This window comes from Sminthopsis crassicaudata, chromosome 2, assembly GCF_048593235.1.
Source record: "Sminthopsis crassicaudata isolate SCR6 chromosome 2, ASM4859323v1, whole genome shotgun sequence".
Lineage (NCBI taxonomy): Eukaryota > Metazoa > Chordata > Mammalia > Dasyuromorphia > Dasyuridae > Sminthopsis > Sminthopsis crassicaudata.
The window spans coordinates 567,545,439-567,558,703 of NC_133618.1; the positions used below are offsets into that span (position 1 = coordinate 567,545,439).

At 33.9% G+C, this 13,265-nt stretch overlaps 1 protein-coding gene across 1 annotated transcript in view; it reads right to left on the bottom strand.

Moving 5' to 3' along the window:
* Window positions 1-7,298: 7,298 nt before the first annotated feature.
* Window positions 7,299-13,265, bottom strand: part of CTSH (cathepsin H) — a 42,231-nt gene continuing 36,264 nt past the window's right edge. The window contains exons 10-12 of the mRNA XM_074295210.1: window positions 11,458-11,564; window positions 10,708-10,833; window positions 7,299-8,274 (exon numbers count right to left, since the gene is read on the bottom strand). Of these exons, the coding sequence (XP_074151311.1) occupies window positions 8,199-8,274; window positions 10,708-10,833; window positions 11,458-11,564 (309 nt within the window). The 3' untranslated portion in view covers window positions 7,299-8,198. The remainder of the gene's footprint in view (window positions 8,275-10,707; window positions 10,834-11,457; window positions 11,565-13,265) is intronic.

The window sequence follows — 13,265 nt, forward strand, 5'->3', positions numbered from 1 at the left end:
TTATTTTCAAAACAGATGCATAGATAATTTTCAACATTTACCCTTGCAAAACTTTGTGGTCCAATTTATTTTCCCTCTCTTTACCCCAGCTTCTTCTCTAGATGGAAAGTAATCTAATATATGTTAAACATGTGCAATTCTTCTATAAATATTTTCACAGTCATTATGCTACACTAAAAAAAAAAAATCACATCAAAAAAGAAAAACTGGGGCAGCTAGGTGGCACAGGATAGAGTACCAGCCTTGAATTCAGGAGGACCGGAGTTCAAATCTGGTCTCAGACACTTAACAGTTCCTAGCTGTGTGACCCTGGGCAAGTCACTTAATCCCAACCTCAAAAAAAAAAAAAAAAAAAAAAAAAAAAGGAAAAACTGAGAAAGAGAATACAATGCATTCAAATAACTGTTCTTCATAGTTCTCTGGGTGCAGATGGCTCCCCTCATAACAAGATCATTGGAACTGGTCTGAATCATTTCCTTGTTGAAGAGAGCCACATCCATCAGAATTGATCATTATATAATCTTCTTGTTGCTGTGTATGATGATCTTCTGGTTCTGCTCACTTCACTTAGCATCAGCTCATATAAGTCTCTCTAGGCTTCTAGATCATCCCGCTGATCGTTTCTTATAGAACAATAATATCCCATAATATTCACATATCATAGCTTATTCAGCCATTCTCCGACTGATGGGCATCCACTCACTTTCCAGTTTCTTGCTACTACAAAAGGGCTGCCACAAACATTTTTGCACTTTTTTTTATGATCTCTATGGGATACAGGCCCAGTAGAGAAACTGCTGGATCCAAGGGTATACACAGTTTGATAGATCTTTGGGCATAGTTCCAAATTGTTCTACAGAATAGTTAAATCATTTCACAATTCCACTGACAATGCATTGATGTCCCAGTTTTCCCACATCCCCTCCAACAGTTGTCATTTTTTCCTGTCTTTTTTTTTTTTTTTTTTTTTTTTTTTTTTTTTTTTTTGGTGATGCAGTTGGGGTTAAGTGACTTGCTCAGGGTCACCCAGTTAGGAAGTGTTAAGTGTCTGAAATCAGATTTGAACTCAGGTCCTCCTGACTTCAGGGCTGGTGCTTTATTCACTGTGCCACCTACTTGCCCCCTTTTTCTGTCATCTTAGCCAATCTGAGAGGTGTAGTGGTAGTTCAGAGTTATTTTAATTTGTATTTTTCTGATCAATGACAACTTGTTTGCTCATTTATTTGAAGTGCTTATTTGTTGAAAGTGTTTTTCTTTTTTTGAAAGTAAGGAGGAAAGAAAATTAATGCTTGTTAGTTGAAAAAAAAAGTTGGGAAAAAAGAAGAAGGGATCTGCTTTTAATATAAAGAACCATACAGACCAAGCAATAAGAGGAGATGGAGAAGAGGAAACCTAAGCAGAACCATGAGCACTAAGGATCCAATATCAAACAGAAACATTGAAAGGATGATGATTATGAAGAGAAGACTCAAGAGACTATTGTAGCAGAGAACCTTATGCATGGAAGAGTAGCATGACCTTCCCTTCTCTCCAACTGTGAGGGTTGAGAAATACGTAGGTTCAAGAATGGAACTTAGCAGAGGGGAATGTTGCTTGGCACTTGGGAAAGAGAAAGAGTTTTCCTGATAGTGGAGTAACTTAGGTATGAGTAGTTTTTTTTCCTTTGTATTAATGAAAACTTGCTTTATAATTGATTAACCTGAATGCTTATATAACAGAGGAAATCCTATTTTGGGAGAGCAAAATAAGCCCAACACTGATATTCTCAGAGTTTCTCAAGGTTTTGAGAGAAACATAAACCAGATATTGATTGAGGTCCTTTGGGTTTCTGTAGCTAGGGATACAAGCCTGAGCAAATTTAGAAGGCTCAACTTCCACTCCAAATTATGCCAGGTCAGGTAAGAGTCCAGTGCTTAATTGACACATAGATTACAAATATGATAACAAATAGAGTATAATTATATGGGATAGACCTAAGAAAAATGTTCCCAAAGAAGAGAATAAGCACTTATAAAGCATCTGCTATATGCCAGGTATTATGTTACGCACTTTACAAATATTCTTATAGCAAAACCTGTGAGATAGATGTGATTATTATCTTCATTTTACAATTGAAAAAATTAAGGCACATAGATATTAAGTGATTTGCCAGGGTCTCACCGATATTAAGTATCTGAAATAAAAATTTGAACTCAGGTCATCCTGCCTCCTGGGCTGGGACACTGTCCACTTTACCACCTTGCTGCTTAAGAAATGATGTCTAGGACCAGGAAATTGTTGTATACTTCAACAACAAGACTATATGAGGATCAATTCTGATGGATGTGGCCATTTTCAATAATGAGATGAACCAAATCAGTTCCAATAGAGCAGTAATGAAACTGAACCAGCTACACCCAGCAAAAGAACTCTAGCAGATGATTATGAACCACTACATAGAATTCCCAATCCCTCTAATTTTGTCCGCCTGCATTTTGGATTTCCTTCACAGGCTAATTGTACACTATTTCAAAGTCTGATTCTTTTTGTACAGCAAAACAACCGTTTGGTATGTATACATATATTGTATTTAATTTATACTCTATCATATTTAACATGTAATGGTTAACCTGCCATGGGAGGGGGGGAAGGAGGGAAAAAATTAGAACAAAAGGTTTGGCAATTGTCAAAGTTGTAAAATTTACCCATGCATATATCTGGTAAATAAAAACTATTAAAATTAAAAAAAGAAATGATGTCTATTTATGGATAAGAGTTTCATAGGCTTCAATGAGGATTTGTATCCTGAAAAACAGTCAGGATTTTAGTCAGTGGAGTTGTGGTGAAATTCCAGACTTGCAGAACTATAATGAGCAAAAGTGGGAAAATTTAGAATACATTTGTTGGCTACCTAGCAACTTAGTTTGATTGAAGTGGAAAGTATGTGAATGGGCAATAATGTGTAAAGTTGCAAAGCCACTTTGAAGCTAGATTTGAGAGGGCTAAGGAGTTTGAACTTTATTCAGCATTAATGAAAATTTCTTATGAGAGTAAATTTTTTTTTTTTTTTTTTTTTGAGGCTGGGGTTAAGTGACTTGCCCAGGATCACACAGCTAGGAAGTGTTAAGTGTCTGAGATCAGATTTGAACTCGGATCCTCCTGAATTCAAAGCTGGTGCTCTATCCACTGTGCCACCTAGCTGCCCCTTTATGAAAGTAAATTTAAAAAAGCAGCTGGCAGGAAAAATAGGAAGCTGGTTTTGGAGCAAAAATCCTGTTTCTGTTAGATATTAGCTATGCCACCTTAGCCAAAATCAATTGTTTTTTCATTGCCCAGACAATTAAAACTAGAAGTCGTAGAACAGATGCTGATCTATATCGTAGCTTGTTGCTGGGAACTTTCTATATTGAAGAAAATTTAAATCTAGTTTAAAAAGAAAACAAACAGACAAGGGAAAGTCAGTAAAGATTTTTTTAAGTAGTGGAGTGATGTATTAAGAGCTTTTAAGAAAAATTATTGTGGTATATAATTAGATCTACGTTCCTAAAAAAATTCAAAAATAAGAAAATGACCCAAATGTAAGAAAATATTTATAATGCCTCTTTATTTAATAGCAAATAAATGGAAATGAAGAAGGTACCCATTGATGGGGAAGGGACTGAAAAAAGTCTTCCTTTTTTAGGGAAATTTCACAGTTTAACAATCACATGTTTTTCTTAATGTTTTAAAAGGCAAAACTTGGAACAATCTTTGTAGATTGTAGCTAGTCAATTAATAAACATTTATTAATCACCTACTCTATGTCAGGAACTGTGCTAAATGCTGGGGATACAGAGAAAGGTTAAAAGGCAGTCCCTGCTCTGAAGGAGTCTCAGAGTCATGTAAGCAACCTTGTACAATCTATATCTAGGATAAACAAGAAATAATCAACAGAGGGATGGCATTAATATTATTAAGGAAGATTTAGAAAGGATTCTTGCAAAAAGTGGAATAATAACTGAGACTTGAAGGAAACCAAGGAAGTCAGGAGGCAGAGATAGGGAAAGAGAACATTCTAAATATGGGGGACAGCCAATGAAAATGCCCAGAGTTTAAAGATGAGATTTTTGTTTAAGGAACTACAAGTAAGAAGCCAGTGTTACTAAATAGCTGAGTATTTGGTATGTATATGCATGTTAGTAAGGTATAAGAAAATTGGAAAGGTATGTTAGGGGGACTTAGTAGAGGGTGACATATAAATTAATATTATATAATTAATATATTTTATTAATATATTAACATATATTATTAATATAAATTAATAAAAAATTTGAATGTCGAGAATTTCATACTTGATACTTTAGGAGTTAGGGAACTCCTGGAATTTATTGAGTAAGAGATGACATGGTCAGACTTGAGCTTTAGTAAGTCACTTTATAGCTGATTGGAGGATGAAGATTTAGAAAATAGAGACAAATCATCAGCTTATTGCAATAGTCTGGTTGTGAAGTAAAGAGGGTAGTGATAGTGTCAGAAGATAAGAGGGCATATATGAGAAATACTTCAAAGGTAAAATGAACAAACTTTGGTGATACATTGGGTGGGGGTGGAGTTAAAGTGAAGGGAGATGAAGGATGACACTTAGATTGTGAACTTGAGTGACTGGAAGGATGTGGTGCCATCAACAACAATAAGAAAGATAGGAGGAAGCAAATTTTAGAAGGCAGTAAAAGGATAGGGTAGAGAGAAGTGAGAAAAATAAGTTCCATTTTGAACATTTTGAATTTCAGATGTCTACAGCCCATTGTATAGTTGGAGACATGAGTCTGGAGTTCAACCCAGGGGTTAGGGCTGAATAAGTAGATTTTAGTATCATCAGCATAGAGATGATAATTGAAATATTGGGAGCTGTTGATATTATCATATAAAAGGAGAAGAAAAATAGGCCCAGGACAGAGCCCTCTGGAATAATTTAGTGAATATGACTTAGATGAAGATCTAGCAGAGATCAAGAAGGAGTGATCAGATAAATAGGAGAGAATCATGCAAAACCAGAGTGAATCAAGGAGAATCAGTGTCAAAGGCTGCAGAAAGGTTAAGAAAAATGAGGTTTGAGAAAAGGCCTTGGATTTGATAATGGAGACATAATTTTGGAGAGAGAAGCTTTGGAAAAATGATGAAGTAAGAGAGTTAAGAGAGCAAGAAGAAAAGAAATGGAGAAAACATATTCTATTTGGCCTTAGGAGTTTTGACAACAAAAAAGAAGAGAGATACAGAATGCTTGCTAGCAGGGATCAATTGAGTTTTTTAAGGATGTAGGTATTTGAATATTTTGTAGGCAGTAGGGAATTATTCAGTAGACAAATAGAAATCTATGATTATTAAAAGTAAGGATAATAGAAGGAGCTACTGGAGAAAATAGGATGGAATGGGCTCACTTGTGCCTGTAAAGGAGTTTGCCTTAGAAAGAAAGAACATCTCATCATCTGAGACTGAGAATGAAGGAAGATATAGTGGCATATCTGAATGATATGAGATGAAGAGAGAAGAGAAACTTACAGTGCATATATATATATATATATATTTATTTATTTATTTTTTTCAGGAAACTGTGGAAGCAAGGTTCTCAGCTGAGAACATGGAGTGGAAGGGAAGTCATAGGCTTGAAGAATGAAAAGGCTTGGAAGAGCTAGTTATGGTAAGTGGGATAGTAAATTAATTAGGGAAGTGTAAAAAGGTTGTCTTTCAGGAAGACCCAAGTGATGTAATGTAACTTAAATTTATAGTGGGCCTAGTCAGCATGATTACATTATTTTCTCCAGCTTTGTTCAGCACTAAGTGTATAAGAAGACAGGTGGCACAGTGGATAGAACATCAGGCCTAGGAAGACCTGAGTTCAATTCTGCCCTCCGATATTAGCTGGGTGAACTTGGGCAAGTCACTTAACCATGTTTGCTTTAATTTCTTTATCTACAATATGAGCTATAGAGAAAGAAATGGCAAATTACCCTAGAATCTTTGCCAGGAAAACTCTAAACAGAATCATGAGTTGGACACAACTGAAATAACTCAATAAAAAATGTTCAAGAAACATAATAATGGCGGGACTCACCCAAGACTAATGTTTGGTAGGGAATGATTAAGTATTGTTTTGAATTGGTTCACCAAGGGTTAAAATGGGAAAAAGAGGGGAATGTGGCTATTAGAGGGGTAATAACCTGGGAAAGAACTGAAATGTTGAAGAATTGGAAGTCAATGTGTAGATGAAGAATAGGGTTTGAATCTTCAAGGAAGAGGGAGAGATGGAACGACAAGAAACTGTGATTAGTCAAGGAAATTTCATAGTTCATGAATATGGAAGTGGTCAATTTGTGGGTGATGGAAAGACCAAGAATATGACCATCTTTATGTGTGACTAAAATATGATAGAAGAATAGGTCATGTCAAATCAGCAAGCTGAAGAACTATGAGAATAGTGTTTGAGGAAACATTGACATATTTAAGAACCCTAGAATGACCACAGGAGTTGAGGAGGAGAGAAAAACTGGGTATCCATGACTGAAAGTCAAACTAGGAGACTAAAGGAAAAAAGCAGGAAGTACATTCTTGTAGCTTCCTTCTTTGCTCAATACCCATGGAACCCATATCCAGCTTAGTGCTTTATCAGCATACAGGAGAGGGAGGCTCTAATAGATTAAAAAATAATGTAATACAGTTAAGTTGTATTCATGTTTGGATCTTTTAAAAAATTTCTCCTTCCATCTCTGATGTTACATAGTCAGGAACTGTCAAAGTTCCAAGGAAATAGGGTGGTAGGGCCTCTGTAATGTTTTAGGATTGGTTTGGGATCAGGCCCTTTGCCTAGTGATTTACAGAACATTTTGGATTTTGGGGGGAAAATGGAAGCAATAGCAGCCGAAATCAGAGCTAGGAATGGTAATAATCAAAACCATCTCTTCTCCATTCCTAAACCCCATCATTAGTGATATTACAGAAGATGTTGCCAAGATCTGGATGCTGGTGTCATGGAAATTGGCAGTGCATAATGGGTAGGGGATTTCTAATGCTTTTTACCCAACCTCTTTTTGCTGTAGCTTCTCAGTAAATACTGTGCTTAGCCTTGTAGACCAAAAATCCAAGTTACTATCTCATTAAGACTGTTTTTATCCAAACTGTAACCTCATGATTTATTTCAGTAATGTTTAGAAATCTTTCAGGGCACAAAACATCTGTTCCAAATTACATAAAGAGTTTTTGATGATAGTTATTTCAAATACTGGTATATAAAGTATTTTTAACAAATATAACTTATAGAAAAAGATCAGAATGAATGAAACAAATTGTGAAACAAGTATCTTTATTCAGTTTATTTGTGTGCAATAGAATCTCAGACCCAATAAAATGACATTTTGGCTATGAATTCCTTGGTGTCATTGCTGTGATGCTTAGTAAGGCAAATGAAAATTATATGGGAAGAGTTCTGAAGAACTCTCTATAATGTTTCATTTTATCACATGCATCACCCTAATTTATAAATGAGGAAGTAAACAGCAAGAAGTTCTGAGGCCTGCTCAAAGGCAAGATGAATCAGTGGTCAGGTTTCCTCAATTTCATTTGAGTCAGATTTTACCTTTGATTCAAATTGACTCTAAACCAAAATGATTTAAAATCTAATGAGTATCTGTTGATCAAATGGATTTATATCAAAATATTTTTTTTAAAAATAGCAACTAGTATATGGCAAAAATAGATTTAAAAAATCATATATTGCTTTAAAATACATTTGATTTTTAAAAAGAGAAACTTGCTGTCAAAAGAATAAAAATTACCTGAGATTGAAATGGTCACCACAGTTTTGTGTGGTTTTCCATGTAAAAAAAGTGGTGCTTTTATTACCTCTTGACACACTTAAATGCTTGTGTGTCAAAATCCCTGGGGGCAGTTTGCTACCCAGTGACTATTTTATTGAAAGCTTTAATAGGCAAGGTAAGAAAAAGGATGAATTACTACTTGACTGCAGTGCTTAGATAGACATTACATGGATAGAAATGAGTTGAAAAACTTCCTATTCCACAAAGTTGACTTCCCTAAGAGTCTTTTCTCAGAAGGTCAAGAGACTTCACAGTCAACTTAAAACTCAGGGTTCATTCACTTAGGATATGTTCATTCATTTTCAAAATATGTTGTATTTCAGAACACACTTTTTTTTCCAATTTTGTCCATTCCTATATATTTGTAGGTCACATTTGTGGGATAGGATAAGATGCACAGTCGGCAAGACCACACATGTTCTTTCCACGCTCAATAAGGAAATACCTGGAATAATCAGAAGAGAAATGAGAATTAGAGAAGCTTCATATAATTAGGAGATCACAAGACTTAATTGTATTAAAAGCAATCATTTGACTCTCAAAAGAGGGATGTGTCCTAAAAATCAAAAAATCATGGAAAAGGAGATAACTGAGCATAAAACATCTGTCTGGGACAAGCAATGATTCCTGTAGATATTGGTGATGACTAATGAAAAGCAAAGGGGACCATAAAGTACTGGGTCCCTGGAATGTAGTGCTAGATTAAGGATTCCTAATCTTTGTGGAAATTTTTACTTTTCTTAAAAAAAGGGTCACAAAATTTTCAGAACAAAATATATTTTAACAGCCCTTCCTCCTGTTCTTGACTAAATCATGTAAAAGTTAAGAGAAATGGGAGATGTACTAAAATGATGTATATAATGTCACAAGTCTATATATTCTCAGGCTCCAATATTCATGTGTAAGTAAAATTTATTTTGAGTTTCCTATGTGACTAGAAAACTGTTGAACCTTAAGTTCTAGTGTGGCCTATCTACCAGAGAGCTTAGTTTAAATCTTTCTGCTTTTTTAAAATGAGGAACTCTTTGACTGCAAATCACAGATCTTTGGTTTTAGGAAAGTTCTTTAAATAAATATTCTTCAACCCAAGTCACTTGGGTAGATATATGACAGTTTCTTTCAGAGATAGGTTGAATGCTCTTGCCAACAAGGGATGGAATTTGCTAGAATTCATAAACACATAGAATCAAATGTACATATGCTGCACAAGGGAAGACTATGGTATCTTAAAACTATGGTGGAGAGGGTGGGCAAGAAGGAGAGGGGATGTCAAAACAGGGAAACTATCCCATTCTCTCTTCCTCTTACAAACTGTTCTTCATAGATATTTAACTTGTGGCTTTCTACTGGGAAACACTGGTATTTATGGGAATGGGAAGAGAAAATAACATTTTGGTGCATTATTGATCTCCTAACCATCACATTTTGCTATATTCCAAAAGTCATATATTTCCATCTTTCTCAAGGGCTTTTGTCTTTCAATTTTATTCATTAAAAGTACTAGGCTTTGAATATTGTAGTATCTAGGAAATCCCCTGTGCAAAGTACAGATGAGTCATTTTAATACGTTTAAGTTCTCTTCTGTTCCTTAACAGTGAAAGTTACTTTTCCTGATGAACCCATCCATAATCCCTTTTCTTATTTTTCCCAATAAGGAGTTATGAAGATACTAAATCATTAAATAATCTATTTTAGTTTTTTGGTATAATTTGTTTTGTGACTAAAACTAATCAACCAAGGACTGGAAGGAATAAAGGTGCTATATCCCTATAAATAACAATAAATTGGGTTATGTGTTTTGAGTTAAAACTGGACACTATTACTCAGATACAAGATCAGATACAAGAACTTTTATACTAAGCGGGCTTCTAAACACCATAATAATAAATACTGATGAAAATACTTAAATTTATTACTTAATAATTCATTGTAACTTTAGTTATATATATCATCTATGCTGCCCTTCTTTAGAAGAATGTAGCTAACTTTGGTGAATAGGTGTCTGAAAAAGGCTTTGAGTTCCTTATAAAAATAAATTTAAATTTAGTTCTGAAATGGAAAGTTATTCGAGAAAAATTTTTCAGAAATTTAGCGGCACAGTGGATAGACTCGTCCTGGAGTCAGCAGAACCTGACACTTATTAGCTCTGTGATCATGGGTAATCTGATTGCCTGGCAAAAAACAAACAAACAAACAAACAAACAAACAAAAAAACTTCCCCAAATACCAGAAAGTTACATCTTGACTAGGAAACAAAATCATATACTTCCCTATGTATATTTAGAAAATTATAAATTTATAGCAGTTTAATAAAAAAGGAAAAAGCTTCCTATTATGATCCTATTAAATAATTAGCTAAATTAGCAGTGCCACAGGAGGCAATTCTCAGTGAAAAAAGGATTAGGACTCAGAAAATGTTTCTGAGTTTCATTTCCACAGCCATAAAACAGCCATAGTACTATCTACTTTGCTACTCCCAAATGTTATTATAAAATTACGGATGGGTAACTTCTGTGAAAAGTTAAAGGTATTATATGCACATCACCAATAATACTCATTTTTTGGTTTGTTTGAGACCTGTAACTGAGAACCTTTATGATATACACTGTTTTCCTTCCTGCTTTTAATATTTTTATTTTATTTTCCAAAATAATTCACTTTTAAAAAATGACACTTTCTTTCCTTATTGGTTGTCCTTCATGGATGTTATGTCACGCAAAAACTAAAAGGCTTATTTGGGAATTGAATCTGTGATGACGGCCCTTCTTGTCCTAAGTACTAAAAGAGCTAACTTTACATAGGCACCAGGAACTGTCAGGAGCCTGAAAAATTTTAATTAATTATAGATAATTTAGTTAAATGATCTGGAGTTCCTTACCCATTATTCCCCCAGGATGTGCCCCAAGAATTTTTCACAATCCAGTAAGGTATTCCATTTTCTTTTCCATATCCAACTGCAAGTACTGCATGATTGACTTTATCTGGACTTTTAGAACACTTGGGGCTGAAAAATAAATCAAAGATAAAAAATATATAAAAGTTAGAGCTATTCATTTTTACTATTACTATCATATTAAAAGTCTTCAAGAATCTTTGGGAGTTTGCTATTCAAAAGGAACCTTGAGTTGAAGCGAATTCAATGCAATAAACTTTCATTTAGTGCTTTCCATATATCATACACTGTTAAACATTGGGGACATAAAAAAAAAATAATGCTTGTCCTCAAGGAATTTATATTCTGCCATCAAGAATCCTGCTTAAGGGATTCACGTTATCTTAATTACACAACTTATGAATCATATTTATTCTTAAAGATGGCTACAAGTATAGTGAAATTCCTAGAATTTAGAACTTGTTCACTGGTTTCCTTTTCTATCCTTAGGTTCCTTTTATGAGAGTATAGAGTTTGCCAAGTGAACTGGTAATGTGGTCACAGAATTCTCATTGCGATTTTTGGAGTTCTAAGTTTTATTTTTGCCTCAGGTCCTGCAAAAAAAAAAAAAAAAAAAAAAGTAGTATTTGTGGCTTTCTTTTAGGGATTCATAACAAAATATGACTTGAAAATGATTACTGAAAACTACTATTAGGTAATTTTTTTCTTTGTTCTTTTTTGTGAGGAAAAACTCACTTGGAATATATGCCTTTATGGTAGCTCAGAAAGTCATCAGTCACTTCAAAAGCAAAACTGACAGGGTTATGATGGGCCACGGCTTCAGTCATAGCTTCTTCATCATACTGAAGGGAAAAAATACTCTGAATTATACATTTTATTTTGGGCTTTCTCATTCCTTTTCCCCTTTGTTTATTGCTTAAAAATAATAGACCATCATTAGATGTACATCCCTGGTGAAAACACAACTCAAAATGAAAACTCCCAAAGGAAAAGATTAGCCTCTCCCTCATCTTAAAACAAGAGAAAAGAAACACACTAGACACTAGAGGGCATGTGTCTTTTTGCTTTGTTTCCAAGTACTAGTAGTTGAGTTATATCAGCTAAATATGCATCTGCTTTGTTAATTATATACTTTCCCCCCCCAGTGATGGGAAAATGTTATTCAATAGAAGTGTGACACTTATACAAAATCTGTCTTTAGATTACTGGATGTCATAGCTCAATCTAAAGAGAGTGACCATAAAGAGAGTGACGTGAGAAATGATATTTTGGATCTTCTCTGATACTAATTGATCATTGTAACTTGCAGCCATGTTGAAGTTAACTAGAAAAGAGGTGTGATGGAGTTAGAATAAAGATGCTACTTATTATTTCTTTTAATTGAAGAAAAAGTCAGAGCTCTGTCTTCCTGTTTCTTTAAAGCTTGTATGAGGTTCACAGGCTTAAACATAATATTTCTGACATTAGATATTACCTACTCCATAGGTTCTTAACCTTTTTTGTAGTATGGATCTCTTTGACAATGTGATCAAGTCTATGCACTGTTTCTCTGAATATTTGTTTTTAAATGCGTAAAAGAAAATATATAGGATTACAAAAGAAATAAAGTCATTAATTAAAGGAAATTTTAAAAAATATTAATATTTTTAAAAAAGTTCACAGACACTCTGACACATTATGGACCCCATACTATTGCAACATCTTCATTTACAGATAAGGAAACTGAGGAGCAGAAAGATGAAATGAATTCTTTAAGGTCACATGGGTAGCAAACAGGAGTTGAAAAATGATTTTCATGCAGATCATTTGACACCAAATCCCAAAAAAGCAATAGAAAGCAAAATTAACTGAAAACTACAATTAACACCTTTCATTTTACCAATGTACCAATCAACAAAGCTTTTATTAAATATAGTATTTATCCATGTGTAGCAATGTTTTTTATTATTCTATTGATTACTTATACCTGACAGATGATATCTCAGATTTGCCCAGGAGATCACTGATTTTCCCTAAGCAGATGACTTTTTATACAGCTATAATATACAATTCAGAATTTAGTTTGTATCATCAAAGTTTTCGTAAAATGGACATTATAAATATCCAATCAATTAATTTCATCTCCAAAATGGATTTTTTCTATTTATCCATACCAGCTGGTTAATTAGTATTTATGCCAGACAGAGGTTGAACCAATAAGGAAATATGGAGTTATACCATATTACAAACATGTCAGTTGATATGTCATTATAAGAAATACCACTATTATAAAACATTTTCATAACAAAAGTATTCAAGAACTATTACATCCTCACTAGAGCAAATTAATAATAGCTAGTATTTATTTATATATCACTTTAATATTTATAACATAATATTATAAATATAAGTATTAATGTGATATACAATTTATATCTTACTGGTTCTTATGACAACCCTGGAAAGCAGAAGTTATTACTATCTCTATTTTATAGGTGAGGAAACTGAGGCAGAATTTAAATGACTTGTTTAGTCTCAGACATTGAGTACCTGAGGACACATTT